The 19,676-nt window shown below is 41.4% G+C and overlaps 2 protein-coding genes across 7 annotated transcripts in view; both read right to left on the reverse strand.

The window, feature by feature from the left end:
- FNTA (farnesyltransferase, CAAX box, alpha) overlaps window positions 1–3,852 on the reverse strand; it is a 30,264-nt gene extending 26,412 nt beyond the window's left edge. Inside the window, exons 1-2 of one of the 2 annotated variants that reach the window (XM_033415361.2) lie at window positions 3,648–3,852; window positions 1,580–1,665 (exon numbers count right to left, since the gene is read on the reverse strand). In XM_033415361.2, coding sequence (XP_033271252.1) covers window positions 1,580–1,665; window positions 3,648–3,823 — 262 coding nt within the window. In that variant the 5' untranslated portion in view covers window positions 3,824–3,852. The remainder of the gene's footprint in view (window positions 1–1,579; window positions 1,666–3,647) is intronic. The other variant, XM_012538784.3, reaches the window with a different exon arrangement.
- Window positions 1–19,676, reverse strand: part of HOOK3 (hook microtubule tethering protein 3) — a 139,909-nt gene that overhangs the window by 6,312 nt on the left and 113,921 nt on the right. For 2 of the 5 annotated variants that reach the window (XR_007474571.1, XR_007474573.1), the window contains 4 exons: window positions 6,838–7,130; window positions 4,971–5,022; window positions 1,580–1,665; window positions 367–583 (listed from right to left, as the gene is read on the reverse strand). Coding sequence is in view for 1 of the 5 variants with exons in the window: in XM_049704190.1 (XP_049560147.1) it covers window positions 7,067–7,130 (64 nt within the window). In the remaining 4 variants the exon portion in view is untranslated. Of the gene's footprint in view, window positions 1–366; window positions 584–1,579; window positions 1,666–4,970; window positions 5,023–5,180; window positions 7,131–19,676 lie in introns of those variants that run through there. The other 3 variants (XR_007474572.1, XR_004479681.2, XM_049704190.1) reach the window with 3 other exon arrangements.

Consider the following 19,676-nt stretch of genomic DNA (forward strand, 5'->3'; position numbering starts at 1 on the left):
AATAATGATATATATATATTTATTTATTTATTTATTTATTTATTTATTTATTTATTTATTTTTGCGGTACGCGGGCCTCTCAGTGTTGCAGCCTCTCCTGTTGCGGAGCACAGGCTCCGGATGCGCAGGCTCAGCAGCCACGGCTCACGGGCCCAGCCGCTCCGCGACATGTGGGATCTTCCTGGACCGGGGCAAGAACCCGTGTCCCCTGCATCGGCAGGCAGACTCCCAACCACTGCGCCACCAGGGAAGCCCCTAATTTAAGAATTAAAAATGTTGATTTTTTTTTTTTTACCCTGAAAAAAAAGGTTTTATTATTTTTAACTGAAAGAGAAATGAATGACTGTGTCAGTTTTCAAAAGGTACCTTATGAATCTGGAAAAGTTGTGGTTTCCATTTCTCAGATCACTAGTGAGGTTAACATCTCTTCATAGATATTTCTATTTCTTCTAGTGAATTAACTCTTCACATATAATATCTCTCACCAGTTTGGAAGTTTTGCAGGTTCATGCAGTTATACCTTCTGATCTTTTCCTCAATCAATTCGGAGTTTTACATCTTGCCTAATAATTCCTTCTTTACCCTAAGAATGAAAGATTATTCTATTTGCTTTAGTATGTTTACAGTTTTGCTTTAGGACTTTAATTCATCTGTAATTTATTTTCATGTAAGATATGAGATAGGGATACAATTCTGTTTATATTCAAATCCACAGACAACTGTTACAAAACCATTACTTGATTAATCCATCTTTTTCATACAGATATGAAATGTCCTTTTTATCAAATATTGAGGTCCCACCTATACTGATGACCTATTTTTAGTTTCTTTATTAATCTATTTATTTCTGCACCAGTTCCACATGTTAATTATTAAGTTTAGTAGTACACTTTCATATTTGATAAGGCAAACCCTCACACTATTATTCTTTCTTTACATTCTTGACATTATCTCATAATCAGAAAAAATAATAATCGCTTTCTGTAAAAGAGGAATGATCTTGGATAACAGAGCCTTAACTGAAAGAAATATATACATAAAACTACAAAACTTGCATTCCATTTTGTTTACCCTTTCCTAGAAGAACAACTAACAATTAACATTTGCATGGCCTTCAATTTACAAAGCATTTCACATTCATTATGAAAGAATACTTTGTCAAAGAAAATAATCCACTCACTATCAGTAATATATTCCAGCTGAGCCTAACATTTCACAGCTAAAATATATTTCAAAATGCTCATGTTTCAACAACCAAAGTTTATTCTAAATAAAACAGTAAATCATTTCTGTTGTATCTCATGTGCAGATTAAACACTAAATGAAAAGCACAATCACACAGTGGTTACTATGTATTATAATGTAACATTCATTATTTAAACTTAAAATATGTCCACTCTTTGGACAAAATAAAACTTTTAATCATGAAAATAAATTACAAAACCCCACAAGATTAGCTTAAGTCACTTAGATCTTTATTAGACAAAAATCTGTCATCTATCTAGTCACATAGTTGTGAATTTCAACTTTGCTACTAAGTTTGACTTACAGACCTTTCCCTAATAAAAAATAAACTTACATTTTTCACTATAAATGATCTGGACCACTGGATTGGGGCCATCATTCTGCGGCACTGGATCTATATCAGCCCATTCTGCTCTGTCCCTGAAAATACATATATTTTTCAGTGATTATATTCAAGCGTGTAAGGAAAAGAAGAAATCTGATGTTTTTTTAAAAAGGCAACAATTACACTTTAACTTGCAAATAATGTAACCATGGTTGGATTCTTCAAGACCAAGTGTTGCCACTTTGTTTTACATATTAAACTTTTAAGTAAAAGAAAAATAAAATGAATAATTTTCCAATTAAAGTTAATAAGTCAATAGTTTTCAAATTTAAAGTTTTTACATAAATGCAAAAGCAGGTTTTTGTAGCAAGTACACAATAGTTTTAAATTAGAAATCAATCTAATTCATTGGTCTAATAAGGCTCTTTGGAATCAGTCAACAGTTTAAAAACATTTGAATAACAATTTTTTATTTGAATACTCTGAATAACTAGAAAGTGATATTTAAAAGTAAAAGTAATCACTATCATTTTTGTACACTGAGAGGTGGTCCAGGTGGTCAGTAGAGTCTGGAATCTGTGGAACACTGGCTCTACCACTTAACTAGCTGTGGGACCCTGAGGAAGTTACTTAACCTCTCTGGGCCTCAATTTCTTCATTTATAAAATGGAGATGATACTATTACCAACCGACCTCAGAAGGCTACTTGGAGGTTTAAGTGAGATAATATGTTAAGCTCTTAAAATATGCATAATAGTAAGCATATAATACATAGTATTATACTATATATACACTATTATACTATATATACCCTAACACACACAGCATATACAATATTATACAGGAAATACACTAAATGTACTATATAGTATTACTGTATGCTTAAATATATATGCTATATGTTATAAATGTAGCATATAATAAATGCATATAGTAAGTATTCAACGAATACTACTTCTCATTATCAATGCTAAAATAAATTACAGTGGCAACACTGGGTGCCTATAGACACTGCTGTGTAAACTGCTCAGTGTGACCAAATTTTCGTTAACCACTCTTTTACTTACATTCTTTTCCTATTACCCATTTTTCAGTTCTCTGTACTCATCAGCTATTGACAGCAAAAATTCTGTGGTATCTAGACAAATCCTAAAATTGTGCCCATTATACAAGGAGAAATCCAGGGGAAACAATTACTCGAGGTGTGAGACCTATATGGGGAGTGGCATGAGAATGGTACCGCTGTCCTTTAGGCACAGGGAAATAGGACACAGTCAAGGGAAGAACCCGAGTATTTCACAGTTCAGAGAGGAGGTCTGAGGGCTATGGGGCCACCTCAACCAACTGAAATCACTAACACTGTTAACTCCAAGAACGAAATGTGCATAGTGGCTTTCACTCAGTTCATAAACAACCTACGCAAATCAGTCATCTAATGGGTTTACCTAGAACTACAGAAGAAAAAATAAGACATGAGAAAAGTAACGACTTCTCAGTCGTCTCTGCAGGTTCAAAATGCAGCTGGGGAACCAGCATGACCAATAGAAAGCAAAGAACTAACGGGGACGGGACTGGGTGGTGGCAAAGATGGAGAGGAAAGGTGAGAAAGTTACAGCAGTACCCGACACTGCACATGGCTTGCACTAAGCACGAGGCGACGAGGGGATGCGTAACGGAGTTGAATTCTCATAGTCTCATCCTTACAGCCTAACTCGGTGCCTGGCTGACACTGGGCGCTAGAAACACTGAATGAAAACGTCCCGGTCCCTAAAGATCTTACGCTAGCTCTCTCCGTTTCCGCAGAACAAACCACGGGAAGCCCCGTTTCTAAAGCGAGCCAATCTGGACCTTCTTTGCGGTCCGACTGCACCCAAGCCCTTTGGCATTCGGACTACAGCAGGCCAGCGCTGTGGGTTCCGGAACCTCCACCGCCCAGAACGGTGACAGCGCGGGCCCCACCCCGCCGCTCCCGGCCGCCGGACGGCGAGGACGCGCTAGCTTCTGCCGCAGCCGCGCCCCGTGCAGCGCCGCGCGCGGGGGAGGGCCTCCCGCCCCGCGACCATGCCGTGGGCGTTACCTGTACAGGACATAGGTGGGCGAGTCCAGGCTCAGGAACCCGTCGTCCATAGGGGACGCCGCCGCCTCTTCTTGCGGCAGCTGGGGCGGAGGGGGATGCGGCTGGGGCGGCGGCGGCTCCGGCTGACCTGGCTCCCCGCCCTGCGCAGCCTCCCCGACGCCGTCGGCAGCCGCCATCTCTCCTCGGCTCCCAGCGGAGGAGGTGCCGGTGGCCCCGCCCCTGCCCCGCCCCTCTCACGGCTACTTCCGGTTTTTCCGCTCCTACCATAGAGACGCGGGCCGGAGTGCCCAGCGCCCGCGCCTGCACCCTGGCCTGGCCGTCCCTGTTGGGCGCGGTTCTGCACTTCGGGCTGCATCACGCCACCTGGGGCACCAGATTTCCCACTCGTCCTGTCCGCAGGCCTGTCCGAACGCTTGTAGCTGGTGCTTCGGAACGTACTAGTGTTGTTAGTTGTTAGTGTCGGCGGGAGAAGCTTGGGAGCCCTGGATAAGCAGCTCGCGCCCGTGCTCCGCGTTAGCCATCCAAGGGCATTTACGCTCCTTCCACACATTTTTTTTTTTTTTCTTTTGGATGCTGAGTTTATACCGCAGAATTTCAGTAATCCAGGATTTTAGTCTTTTGAAATTAAAGTTCTAATTATGCAAGGAATATGGGTATACATTATAGGAAAGGTAAATGTTTAACACTGACTACCTAGTATATGCCGGGCTTGCTCATGGCACAAAATAAACTCTGCAGTCACGGGCTTTGCATTCTAGGGGAGGATAGCAGAATACGCCCCAAAATATGTATGTAGGAGTACAGGACATGCTACTCCACAGATGCTGCTTTGGTGTTTTGGTTATTTTGAGCTGTTGGCACTTGAAAAACCGTAAATGTGGGGAGAAGCTTCTCCGAACTCCCTTACATTTCTAAAGACAGACCCTCCAAAAGGAACTCAATTGCCGTTAAGTCCCCTCCCTGGGAGTTTCAAGAGTGGAAGTGGACGCCACACCCTGACAAGTTTTGTCAAATTGTCACATCTGCAACCTGTTCTTCTAAGGGCCCGTTCATTGTTCCTAAAAACCTTTTACTCTCCCCCAAGAGGCCTTCATCTCCCATCCCCTTTCCTTATTAAGGTGGTATTTAAGCCTGAGTTCTAAGCCATCTCAGGGAGTTGCTAATTTTTCTCTGTTTATCTCTACGTATTTTTCTATTTTCTCTAGGTATACACGAGGTATACATGTTAATAAACCTCTTTTTGTTTTTCTCTTGTTAATCTGTCTTTTATTACTGGGGTTTCAACCAAGAACTCAGAAGGGTGGAAGGAAAATTATTTTTCACCTTCAGCAGTAGATTTTCAGGAAGGCTTTTCAGGGGCTGTTTGAGCAGAGACCTGTGAGAGGAAAAAGCATACCAGTCAGAGAACAGGAAGTGCGTGCTTGGTGCGATCTTGGTTCGGCAAGGATGCCAGCAGGGCTGAAGGCCTGTGAGTGAAGGGAAGGAACTGGAGGGTGATAAGATTGAAGAAGCAGCCAAGGATCATGGTAAGGATTTGGATTTTTATTATTATTTTTATTGTGGTAAAAAATAGTCATAACATGAAACTTATCTTTTTAATCATTTTTAAGTATATAGTTTGGTGATGTTGAGTACATTCACATTGATGTGCAGCCATGGCCACCATCCATCTCCAGAACTTTATCATCTTCCCAACTGAAACTCTGTCCACATAAAACACTCCCCATTCCCCACCCAATCCCGCCCCGGCCCCTTGTAACCACTATTCTACATTCTGTCTCCGTGAGTATGACTATTCTAGGTCCTCATGGAAGTAGAATCATACAGTATTTGTCCTTTGGTGTCTGGCTTATTTCAGTTTGCATAATGTCCTCCAGGTTCATCCACGTGTCAGAATTTCCTTTTTAAAGGCTGAATAATATTCCATTGTATGTATAGGCCACATTTTGTTTATCCAATCATTTGATAATGAACATTTGGGTTGCTTTCACCTTTTGGCTGTTGAGAATAATGAAATACCTGTTAGAGACCCCGCTTTCACTTTTGGGTATTTACCCAGTGTGGGATTGCTTGACATACGGTAATTCTATGTTTAAGTTTTTGGGAACTGTTTTCCACAGCATCTGTGCAAGGGTTCCAGTTTCTTCCCATACTCACCAATGCTTGTTTCCTGGTTTTGTTTTGATAACCATCTGAATGAATGTGAACTGGTATCTTCACTTCACATTTCCCTAATGATTAGTGATGTTGAGCATCTTTTAATGTGCTAATTAACATTTGTGGGATTTGATTTTAAGTGGAAATTAGTGGAAGGTTTTGAGTAAAGGAGGGACATGTGATTTACATTTTTAAAGGATTATTTTGGCTACCATGTGTGAAATACACAAAGTAGAAAGGCAAGAATGGAAACAGATGAGTGTAAAGCTATTGTAGCAGTCCGGGCAAAAGGTCAAAGTGTTTAAATTATGCTTCACAATTCACTGATCGATCATAAAGTCATTTTAGTGGGTCCTATGGTGGACAAGGTGACCCACCAGTCCTCCTCCAAGGAGGAACTTGCTGCCCAGCTTTGGGGAGTGCAGTCAGCAGCCAGCCTCCTGTGTGGCCTGAGGACAGCCCACAATGGACTGCTAAGAGACAGAGGGCCTCTTAGGTATGAGGGCCCAGCCATCGCGGCCTGACGGGGATCACTGACAGGTGCCACACGGCTTCCACCTGGGAGGCTGAGACCTCACAGGCCTTGCAGTTTGACCACACGGATGTTGGTCCCAAGTTCCATCTTAGTATCTGATTCCATGACCAGCATTTTTTGGAGTGTTTAATGAGTATTTCAAAAACTGAAATACAGTGGAATAGAAAATAGTGCACAGTGCATTTAGAAGAAGAAAGTAATTTTTGGTGAAGTTTTTTTTTTTTTTTTTTTTTTTTTTGCAGTACGCGGGCCTCTCACTGTTGTGGCCTCTCCCGTTGCGGAGCACAGGCTCCGGACATGCAGGCTCAGCGGCCACGGCTCACGGGCCCAGCCGCTCTGCGGCATGTGGGATCTTTCCGGACCGGGGCACGAACCCGTGTCCCCTGCATCGGCAGGCAGACTCTCAACCACTGCGCCACCAGGGAAACCCTGGTGAAGTTTTTTTAAACTTATATATGTTCAGGTGTATTGGGTCATGTTGTAAAATGTATTTCTTACCGTGGGTCGTGGTCAACAATTTTAGAAAACAATGGACTGTATCAGTTCAGTTGGAGGTGATGAGCAGTGTATGGATTCTGGATGTTCTTTGAAGGTTAATCTGATAGGATTTGCTGACAGCTTAACTGGATGGAGGATGCAAGACCCAAAAATAGTTAAGAATGACTCCAAGGTGACAGTTCCTTTTGATCAGAGTAGACAAAACTCCCTTTGACCATCCAATCCTGATTTAGTTCAGTTGTTCACTGTGTTCTTTCCCTATGGATTTACATCCATGCATATATTTCTGGTGGCTTTAAAAGAAAAAAAAAACAGAGTCATATTTATTTGGCAAATTTTAGTATTGAATGGATATAGATCTTTCTGGGCTACAATACAGCTTCTCTGTCCTTCCTGATCCTTTGATATGTATCTCTCCAAACCGCAATAACCTAATAACTCCTCCAAACTCTAATAAATCACAGAACATATTCTTTTTTTAAAAATAAATTTACTTATTTATTATTTATTTCTGGCTGCGTTGGGACTTTGTTGCTGTGCACGGGCTTTCTCTAGCTGCGGTGATTGGGGGCTACTCTTTGTTGCAGTGCGCGGGCTTCTCATTGCGGTGGCTTGTTAGGGAACACAGGCTCTAGGCACACGGGCTTCAGTAGTTATGGCACGTGGGCTCAGTAGTTGTGGCTTGCGGGCTCTAGCGTGCAGGCTCAGAAGTTGTGGCACACAGGCTTGGTTGCTCTGTGGCATGTGGGACCTCCTGGACCAGGGCTCGAACCCGTGTCCCCTGCATTGGCAGGCGGATTCTTAACCACTGCACTGCCAGGGAAGTCCCAGAACATATTCTTTAAAGTTGTCAGTTATAGAAAAGGAAAATCAATGACTGCTGCCACTATTTCAAGATAGGTACCCTACACCATTAGCTCTCCCATCAAACCAGTACAAATAAGAATACAATCTGAGTAAAAAAAGACTGGCTGATCCTTTTTCAAAACAGCTGGATACCTGTCAGCACATGGATGTTCTAAACCTGTCATTGTCTTCTAGATCCTTGTGATGTGCTTTGAATTGTGCACCAACACTCCTGCCTTCTTACCAATCCCTGAGGATATCAGAAGCAGTCTACAGATGCTTGGTGAAAATACGATCAGAAAAATGAAAGCCAGAGAAGGGAAACTGTAAGACAGGGTAGAAGAAAGTCATCACCCCAGACGAGGGACAGATGGGATCTGGACGAATATCCATAAGGACACACAAATGCTGTCTCATTTGAGACCAAAAAAACCCTATGGAGAAGCAGGGCAATTGTTGATTCTCCACTTTACAAGTGAGAACCTGAGCCAGGCCTGACGCACTTGTTACAGAACATGGAGAAGGGTGACAGTTAGGAAATGGACACTCATGAAACCCATGCCTGCCTCCCCAGTTTCAAAGGGTGCCTTCCTCTGTCCAGTATTTCTTAACCCTGGCTGCATCTTAGAATCACGTGGACAGTTTTAACGAAACTCCAGTGACTGAGCCCCAGCCTCAGGGATTCTAATTTCATTGGCTGAGGGTGTGGGCTTGGCATCAGCATACTTTAAAAGCTCCCCCCATAATTCTAAGGTGCAGCCCAGGTTGAAAACGACAGCTCAATGAGTCCACAGTACAGACTGCTGCTATGTCATCAGGGTTTCTGGGGAAAGTTAAGATGCCACAGTGCTAGTGGGAGAGCGTAGGCAGGGTTGATCAGCAATCAGTATGTTGTGCTAAATACAGAAATCAACCAATCAATGAACAATTTTTTTTAAATTACCATTTATTATACAAATAAACTAAATCACAATGTGTGTGTAAATAAAACTACTTAACAAGTGATATAAGTTGTAGTGCAAATTGTTCATCAGTTTTTTATTGAGGTATATTTTACCTATCACAAAATTTATCTCATTCATGTGTACCATTCATCATCTGTTTTTGACTTCTTGGGAATTATTGATATGAGCTCATCATTGGTAGGGCCGTCACTAGCTACATGATGCTCTCAGTTTGACTGCACTCTTCCAGAGTTTACCCATAAGTTTGATAATGATTAGGTGCCTGGGGATTGTGTTAAATGCTTGAGCTTTCAACTTCCCCCAGTGCTCTTTAAGCTTCAACATTTTCTCTCTTGGCTACAATCAGGGAGGTTGGTACTTTCAGGGCCCTGGTTGCACTCCAGGAGCTAGTACTAGAAACGTGTGAGCTAGACAGAGAGGGAGAAAACAGGAGGGGAGGGCAGGAGGGGTGAAAGCACATGAAGATTGCTTAATCGAGAACCAGAACCAGGAGCCTGTGATTGTCTTTTGGCTCCACCACCACGAAGCACCTGAGGCTATGCCCAGCTGGGTCAGGACAGTCATAACAGACAGTAAAGCAGTGGCTGAGTGGAGCCCAGTCATAAGTAAGACAGAGGCACAAGGCAGTGGAGTGATCGGTTCAAGATGGCGGAGTAAAAAGATGTGCGCTCACTCCCTCCTGCGAGAGCACCGGAATCACAACTAACTGGTGAACAATCATCGACAGGAAGACACTAGAACTCACCAAAAAAGACAAAGGAGAAGCCACAATGAGATGGTAGGAGGGGTGCAATCACAATAAAATCAAATCCCATAACCGCTGGGTGGGTGACTCACAAACTGGAGAACACTTATACCACAGAAGTCCACCCACTGGAGTGAAGGTTCTGAGCCCCACGTCAGGCTTCCAAACCTCAGCGTCCAGCAACAGGAGGAGGAATTCCTAGAGAGTCAGAATTTGAAGGCTAGTGGGATTTGACTAGAGGACTTTGACAGGACTGGGAGAAAGAGAGGCTCCACTCTTGGAGGGCACACACAAAGTAGTGTGCACATCAAGACCCAGGGGAAGGAGCAGTCACCCTAGAGGAGACTGAACCAGCCCTACCTGCTACTGTTGGAGGGTCTCCTGCAGAGGCAGGGGGGTGGCTGTGTCTCACCGTGAGGACAAGGACACTGGCAGCAGAAGTTGTGGGAAGTACTCCTTGGCGTGAGCCCTCCCAGAGTCTGACATTAGCCCCACCAAAGAGCTGGGTAGCCTCCAGTACTGGGTCGCCTCAGGCCAAACAACGAACAGGGAGGGAACCCAGCCCCACCCATCACAGTGGATTAAAGTTTTACTGAGCTCTTCCCATCACAGCAACACCCAGCTCTACCACCAGTCCCTCCCATCAGGAAACTTGCACTAGCCTCTTAGATAGCCACATCCACCAGAGGGCAGACAGCAGAAGCAAGAACTACAATCCTACAGCCTGTGGAAAAAACCCCACATTCACAGAAAGATAGACAAGATGAAAAGGCAGAGGGCTATGTACCAGATGAAGGAACAAGATAAAACCCCAGAAAAACAACTAAATGAAGTGGAGATAGGCAGCCTTCCAGAAAACGAATTCAGAATAATGATAGTGAAGATGGTTCAGGACCTCGGAAAAAGCATGGAGGCAACGATTGAGAAGATGCAAGAAATGTTTAACAAAGACCTAGAAGAATCAAAGAACAAATGAACAGAGATGAACAATACAATAACTGAAATGAAAACTACACTAGAAGGAATCACAAGCAGAATAACTGAGGTAGAAGAACGGATAACTGACCTGGAGGACAGAATGGAGGAATTCACTGCCATGGAACACAATAAAGAAAAAAGAATGAAAAGAAATGAAGACAGCCTAAGAGACAACTGGGACGACATTAAACGCAGCAACATTCACATTATAGGGGTCCCAGAAGGAGAAGAGAGAGAGAAAGGACCCAAGAAAATATTTGAAGAGATTATAGTTGAAAACTTCCCTAACATGGGAAAGGAAATAGCCACCCAAGTCCAGGAATTGCAGAGAGTCCCAGCCAGGATAAACACAAGGAGAGACACACCGAGACACATAGTAATCAAATTGACAAAAATTAAAGACAAAGAAAAATTATTGAAAGCAATAAGGGAAAATGACAAATAACATACAAGGGAACTCCCATAAGGTTAATAGCTGATTTCTCAGAAGAAACTCTACAAACCAGAAGGGAGTGGCACGATATATTTAAAGTGATGAAAGGAAAGAACCTACAGCCAAGATTACTCTACCCGGCAAGGATCTCATTCAGATTCAATGGAGAAATCTAAAGCTTTACAGACAAGCAAAAGCTAAGGGAATTCAGCACCACCAAACCAGCTCTACAACAAATGCTAAAGGAAATGGTAATAAGAACATACATATAGATAATTACCTTAAACATGAATGGATTAAATGCTCCAACCAAAATACACAGGCTCGCTGAATGGTTAAAAAAACAGGACCCATATATATGCCGTCTACAGGAGACTCACTTCTGACCTAGGAACACATACAGACTGAAAGTGAGGGAATGGAAAAAGCTATTCCATGCAAATGGAAATCAAAAGAAAACTGGAGTAGCAATACTCATATCAGATAAAATAGACTTTAAGGAATGTTACAAGAGACAAGGAAGGACACTACATAATGATCAAGGGATCAATCCAAGAAGAAGATAGAACAATTATAAATATATATGCACCCAACAAAGGAGGACCTCAATACATAAGGCAACTGCTAACAGCTATAAAAGAGGAAATTGACAGTAACACAATAATAGTGGGGGACTGTAGCACCTCACACCAATGGGAAAATCATCCAGACAGAAAATTAATAAGGAAACACAAGCTTTAAATGACACAATACACCACATAGGTTTAATTGATATTTATAGGGCATTCCATCCAAAAACAGGAGATTACACTTTCTTCTCAAGTGCACACTGAACATTCTCCAGGATAGATCACTTCTTGGGTCACAAACCAAGCTTGGTAAATTTAAGAAAATTAAAATCATATCAAGCATCTTTTCCGACCACAACACTATTGGAAAAAAACGTAAAGAACACAAACACATGGAGGCTAAAGAGTATGTTACAAAATAACCAAGTGATCACTGAAGAAATCAAAGAGGAACTCAAAAAATACCTAGAGACAAATTACAAAGAAAACACGATGAGCCAAAACCTATGGGATGCAGCAAAAGCAGTTCTAAGGGGGAAGTTTATAGCTATACAAGCCTACCTCAAGAAACATGAAAAATCTCAAATAAACAATCTCACGTTACACCTAAAGGAACCAGAGAAAGAAGAACAGACAAAACCCAAAGTCAGTAGAAGAAAAGAAATCATAAAGATCAGAGCAGAAATAAATGAAATAGAAACAAAGAAAACAATAGCAAAGATCAATAAAACTAAAAGCTGCTTCTTTGAGAAAATAAATAAAATTGATAAACCTTTAGCCAGACTCATCAAAAAAAGAGGGAGAGGACTCAAATCAATAAAATTAGAAATGAAAAAGGAGAAGTTACAACAGACAATGCAGAAATACAAAGCATCCTAAGAGACTAATACAAGCAGCTCCATGCCAATAAAATGGACAACCTGGAAGAAATGGACAGATTCTTAGAAAGGTATAACCTTCCAAGAGTGAACCAGGAAGAAACAGAAAATATGAACAGACCAATCACAAATAATGAAATTGAAACTGTGATTAAAAATCTTTCAACAAGCAAAAGCCCAGGACCAGACGGCTTCACAGGTGAATTCTATCGAACACTTAGAGAAGAGCTAACACCCATCCTTCTCAAACTCTTCCAAAAAATTGCAGAGGGATGAACACTCCCAAACTCATTCTATGAGGCCACCATCACCATGATACCAAAACCAGACAAAGATACTACAAAAAAAGAAAATCACAGACCAATATCACTGATGAATATAGATGTAAATATCCTCAACAAAATACTAGCAAACATAATCCAACAACACATTAAAAGGATCATACACCATGATCAAGTGGAATTTATCCCAGGGATGCAAGGATTCTTCAATATATGCAAATCAATCAATGTGATACACCATAAAACAAATTGAAGAAGGAAAACCATATAATCATCTCAATAGGTGCAGAAAAAGCTCCTGACAAAATTCAACACCCGTTTATGATAAAAACTCTCCAGAAAGTGGGCATAGGGGGAACCTACCTTAACATAATAAAGATTATATATGACAAACCCACAGCAAAAATCATTCTCAATGGTGAAAAACTGAAAGCATTTCCTGTAAGATCTGGAACAAGACAAGGATGTCCGCTGTCGCCACTATTATTCAACATAGTTTTGGAAGTCCTAGCCATGTCAATCAGAGAAGAAAAAGAAATAAAAGGAATCCAAATTGGAAAAGAAGTAGTAAAACTCACACTGTTTGCAGATGACATGATACTATACATAGAGAATCCTAAAGATGCTACCAGAAAACTGCTAGAGCTAATAAATGAATTTGGTAAAGCTGCAGGATACAAAATTAATGCACAGAAATCTCCTGTATTCCTATACACTAACATCGAAAGATCAGAAATAGAAATTAAGGAAACAATTCCATTCATCATTGCAACAAAAAGAATAAAATACCTAGGAAAACCTACCTTAGGAGGTAAAAGACCTGTACTCAGAAAACTATAAGATACTGATTAAAGATATCAAAGATGACACAAGAGTTGGATAGATATACCATGTTCTTGGATTGGAAGAATCAATATTGTGAAAATGACTATACTACCCAAAGCAATCACAGATTCAATGCAATCCCCATCAAATTACCAGTGGTATCTTTTACAGAACTAGAACAAAAAAATCTTAAAATTTATATGGAGACACAAAAGACCCCAAATAGCCAAAGCAGTCTTGAGGGAAAAAAACGGAGCTGGAGGAATCAGACCCCTGACTGCAGACTGTACTACAAAGCTACAGTAATCAAGACACTATGGTACTAGCACAAAAACAGAAATATAGATCAATGGAACAGGATAGAAAGCCCAGAGATAAACCCATGCACCTATGGTCAACTAATCTATGACAAAGGAGGCAAGGATATACAATGGAGAAAAGACAGTCTCTTCAATAAGTGGTGCTAGGAAAACTTGACAGCTACATGTAAAAGAATGAAATTAGAACACTCCCTAACACCATACATAAAAATAAACTCAAAATGGATTAGAGACCTAAATGTAAGACCAGACACTCTAAAACTCTTAGAGGAAAACATAGGAAGAACACTCTGACAAAAATTACAGTAAGATTTTTTTTGATCCATCTCCTAGAGTAATGGAAATAAAAACAAAAATAAAAAAATGGGACCTAATGAAACTTAAAAGCTTTTGCAAAGCAAAAGAAACTACAAACAAGATGAAAAGACAACCCTCAGAATGGTAGAAAATATTTGCAAATGAATCAACGGACAAAGGATTAATCTCCAAAATATATAATCAGCTCATGGAGCTCAATATTAAAAACACAAACAACCCAATCCAAAAATTTAGGCAGAAGACCTAAATAAACATTTCCCCAAAGAAGACATACAGATGGCCAAGAGGCACATGAAAAGCTGCTCAACATCACTAATTATTAGAGAAATGCAAATCAAAACTACAATGTGAGGACTTCCGGGAAGATGGCAGAAGAGTAAAACGTGGAGATGACCTTCCTCCCCAGAAATACATCTACACGTGGAACAACTCCTACAGAACACCTACTGAACACTGGCAGAAGACCTCAGACCTCCCAAAAGGCAAGAAACCCCCCACGTACTTGGGTAGGGAAAAAAGAAAAAGAATAAACAGAGACAAAAGGATAGGGTCGGGACCTGTACGTGTGGGAGGGAGCTGTGAAGGAGGAAAAGTTACCACACAGTAGGAAGCCCCTTCGCGGGCGGAGACTGCGGGTGGCGCGAGGCGGGAAGCTCTGGAGCCGCGGAGGAGAACACAGCAACAGGGGTGCAGAGGGCAAAGCGGCGAGATTCCCACACAGAGGATCTGTGCCGACCGGCACTCACCAGCCCGAGAGGCTTCTCTGCTCACCCACTGGGGCGGGCGGGGCTGGGAGTTGAGGCTCGGGCTTCGGTCGGAGCACAGGGAGAGGACTGGGGTTGGCGGCGTGAACACAGCCTGCAGCGGGTTAGTGCGCCACGGCTGGCCGGGAGGGCGTCTAGGGAAAAGTCTGGACCTGCCGAAGAGGCAAGAGACTTTTTCTTCCCTCTTTGTTTCCTGGTACGCGAGGAGAGGGTATTAAGACCGCTGCTTAAAGGAGCTCCAGAGACGGCAGGAGCCGCGGCTAAAAGCGCGGACCCCAGAGACAGACATGAGACGCTAAGGCTGCTGCTGCCGCCACCAAGAAGCCTGTGTGCGAGCACAGGTCACTCTCCACACTTCCCTTCCGGGGAGCCTGTGCAGTCCGCCACTGCCAGGGTCCCGGGATCCAGGGACAACTTCCCCGGGAGAACGCACGGCGCGCCTCAGGCTGGTGCAACGTCACATTGGCCTCTGCCGCCGCAGGCTCGACCTGCACTCCGTGCCCCTCCCTCCCCCCGGCCTGAGTGAGCCAGAGCCCCCAAATCAGCGGCTCCTTTAACTCTGTCCTGTCTGAGCGAAGAAGAGATGCCCTCCAGCGACCTACACGCAGAGGCGGGGCCAAATCCAAAGCTGAGCCCCTGGGAGCTGTGAGAGCAAAGAAGAGAAAGGGAAATCTCTCCCAGCAGCCTCAGAAGCAGCGGATTAAAGCTCCACAATCAACTTGATGTACCCTGCTTCTGTGGAATACCTGAATAGACAACAAATCATCCCAAATTAAGGAGGTGGACTTTGAGAGCAAGATTTATGATTTTTTCCCCTTTTCCTCTTTTTGTGAGTGTGTATGTGTATGCTTCTGTGTGAGATTTTGTCTGTATAGTTTTGCTTCCACCATTTGTCCCAGGGTTCTATCCATCCGTTTTTTTGTTTTTCTCTTAATTACTTTTTTATTTTAATAACTTTATTATATTTTATCTTACTTTATTTTACTTTATCTTCTTGCTTTCTTTTTCTCCTTCCTTCCCTCCTTCCTTCCTCCCTCCCTCCCTCCTTTTTTCTTTCTTTCTTTCTTTATTCCTACTTCTACTAATTCTTTCTCTCTACTTTTTCTCCCTTTTATTCTGAGCCGTGTGGATGAAAGGCTCTTGGTGCTGCAGCCAGGAGTTAGAGCTGTGCCTCTGAGGTGGGAGAGCCAACTTCAGGACACTGGTCCACAGGAGACCTACCAGCTCCACATAATATCAAATGGCGAAAATCTCCCAGATATCTCCATCTCAACACCAGCACCGAGCTTCACTCAACGACCAGCAAGCTACAGTGCTGGACATCCTATACCAAACAACTAGCAAGACAGGAACACAACCCCACCCATTAGCAGAGAGGATGCCTAAAATCATAATAACTCAACAAACACCCCAAAACACACCACCAGACGTGGACCTGCCCACCAGAAAGACAAGATCCAGCCTCATCCACCAGAACAGAGGCACTAGTCCCCTCCACCAGGAAGTCTACAAAACCCACTGAACCAACCTTAGCCACTGGGGACAGACACCATAAACAACGGGAACTATGAACCTGCAGCCTGCAAAAATGAGACCCCAAACAAAGTAAGATAAGCAAAATGAGAAGACAGAAAAACACACAGCAGATGAAGGAGCAAGATAAAAACCCACCAGACCTAACAAATGAAGAGGAAATAGGCAGTCTACCTGAAAAAGAATTCAGAATAATGATAGTAAAGATGATCCAAAATCTTGGAAATAGAATAGACAAAATGCAAGAAACATTTAACAAGGACCTAGAAGAACTAAAGATGAAATAAGCAACGATGAACAGCACAATAAATGAAATTAAAAATACTCTAGATGGGATCAATAGCAGAATAACTGAGGCAGAAGAATGGATAAGTGACCTGGAAGATAAAATAGTGGAAATAACTACTGCAGAGCAGAATAAAGCGAAAAGAATGAAAAGAACTGAGGAGAGTCTCAGAGACCTCTGGGACAACATTAAACGCACCAACATTCGAATTATAGGAGTTCCAGAAGAAGAAGAGAAAAAGAAAGGGACTGAGAAAATATTTGAAGAGATTATAGTTGAAAACTTCCCTAATATGGGAAAGGAAATAGTAAATCAAGTCCAGGAAGTACAGAGAGTCCCATACAGGATAAATCCAAGGAGAAATACGCCAAGACACATACTAATCAAACTGTCAAAAATTAAATACAACGAAAACATATTAAAAGCAGCAAGGGAAAAACAACAAATAACACACAAGGGAATCCCCATAAGGTTAACAGCTGATCTTTCAGCAGAAAATCTGCAAGCCAGAAGGGACTGGCAGGACATATTTAAAGTGATGAAGGAGAAAAACCTGCAACCAAGATTACTCTACCCAGCAAGGATCTCATTCAGATTTGATGAAGAAATTACAACCTTTACAGACAAGCAAAAGCTGAGAGAGTTCAGCACCACCAAACCAGCTTTACAACAAATGCTAAAGGAACTTCTCTAGGCAAGAAACACAAGAGGAGTGTGTTTCCTACAATAAGGAAAAGACCTACAATAACGAACCCAAAACAATTAAGAAAATGGGAATAGGAACATACATATCAATAATTACCTTAAATGTAAATGGACTAAATGCTCCCACCAAAAGACACAGATTGGCTGAATGGATACAAAAACAAGACTCATATATATGCTGTCTACAAGAGACCCATTTCAGACCTAGAGACACATACAGACTGAAAGTGAGGGGATGGAAAAAGATATTCCACGCAAATGGAAACCAAAAGAAAGCTGGAGTAGCAATTCTCATATCAGACAAAATAGACTTTCAAATAAAGACTATTAGAAGAGACAAAGAAGGACACTACATAATGATCAAGGGATCAATCCAAGAAGAATATATAACAATTGTAAATATTTATGCACCCAACATAGGAGCACCTCAATACATAAGGCAAATACTAACAGCCATAAAAGGGGAAATCGATAGTAACACATTCATATTAGGGGACTTTAACACCCCACTTTCACCAATGGACAGATTATCCAAAATGAAAATAAATAAGGAAACACAATCTTTAAATGATACATTAAACAAGATGGACTTAATTGATATTTATAGGACATTCCATCCAAAAACAACACAATACACATTTTTCTCTAGTGCTCATGGAACATTCTCCAGGATAGATCATATCTTGGGTCACAAATCAAGGCTTGGTAAATTTAAGAAAATTGAAATTGTATCAAGTATCTTTTCCGACCACAACGCTATGAGACTAGATATCAAGTACAGGAAAAGATCTGTAAAAAATACAAACACATGGAGGCTAAACAATACACTACTTCATAACGAAGTGATCACTGAAGAAATCAAAGAGGAAATCAAAAAATACCTAGAAACAAATGACAATGGAGACACGATGACCCAAAACCTATGGGATGCAGCAAAAGCAGTTCTAAGAGGGAAGTTTATAGCAATACAATCCTACCTTAAGAAACAGGAAACATCTTGAATAAACAACCTAACCTTGCACCTAAAGCAATTAGAGAAAGAAGAACCAAAAAACCCCAAAGTTAGCAGAAGGAAAGAAATCATAAAAATCAGATCAGAAATAAATGAAAAAGAAATGAAGGAAATGATAGCAAAGATCAATAAAACTAAAAGCTGGTTCTTTGAGAAGATAAACAAAATTGATAAACCATTAGCCAGACTCATCAAGAAAAAAAGGGAGAAGACTCAAATCAATAGAATTAGAAATGAAAAACGAGAAGTAACAACTGACACTGCAGAAATACAAAAGATCATGAGAGATTACTACAAGCAACTGTATGCCAATAAAATGGACAACCTGGAAGAAATGGACAAATTCTTAGAAATGCACAACCTGCCAAGACTGAATCAGGAAGAAATAGAAACTATGAACAGACCAATCACAAGCACTGAAATTGAAACTGTGATTAAAAATCTTCCAACAAACAAAAGCCCAGGACCAGATGGCTTCACAGGCGAATTCTATCAAACATTTAGAGTAGAGCTAACACCTATCCTTCTCATACTCTTCCAAAATATACCAGAAGGAGGAACACTCCCAAACTGATTCTACAAGGCCACCATCACCCTGATACCAAAACCAGACAAGGATGTCAAAAAGAAAGAAAACTACAGGCCAATATCATATCACTGATGAACATAGATGCAAAAATCCTCAACAAAATACTAGCAAACAGAATCCAACAGCACATTAAATGGATCATACACCATGATCAAGTGGGGTTTATTCCAGGATGCAAGGAATCTTCAATATACGCAAATCAGTCAATGTGATACACCATATTAACAAATTGAAGGAGAAAAACCATATGATCATCTCAATAGATGCAGAGAAAGCTTTTGACAAAATTCAACACCCATTTATGATAAATACCCTGCAGAAAGTAGGCATAGAGGGAAACTTTCCTCAACATAATAAAGGCCATATATGACAAACCCACAGCCAACATTGTCCTCAGTGGTGAAAAACTGAAAGCATTTCCACTAAGATCAGGAACAAGACAAGGTTGCCCACTCTCACCACTCTTATTCAACATAGTTTTGGCAGTTTTAGCCACAGCAATCAGAGAAGAAAAGGAAATAAACGGAATCCAAATCGGAAAAGAAGAAGTAAAGCTGTCACTGTTTGCAGATGTCATGATACTATACATAGACAATCCTAAAGATGCTACCAGAAAACTACTAGAGCTAATCAATGAATTTGGTAAAGTAGCAGGATACAAAATTAATGCACAGAAATCTCTGGCATTCCTATACACTAATGATGAAAAATCTGAAAGGGAAATCAAGAAAACACTCCAATTTACCATTGCAACCAAAAGAATAAAGTATCTAGGAATAAACCTACCTAAGG

This window comes from Orcinus orca, chromosome 21 (assembly GCF_937001465.1).
Source record: "Orcinus orca chromosome 21, mOrcOrc1.1, whole genome shotgun sequence".
Classification (NCBI taxonomy): domain Eukaryota; kingdom Metazoa; phylum Chordata; class Mammalia; order Artiodactyla; family Delphinidae; genus Orcinus; species Orcinus orca.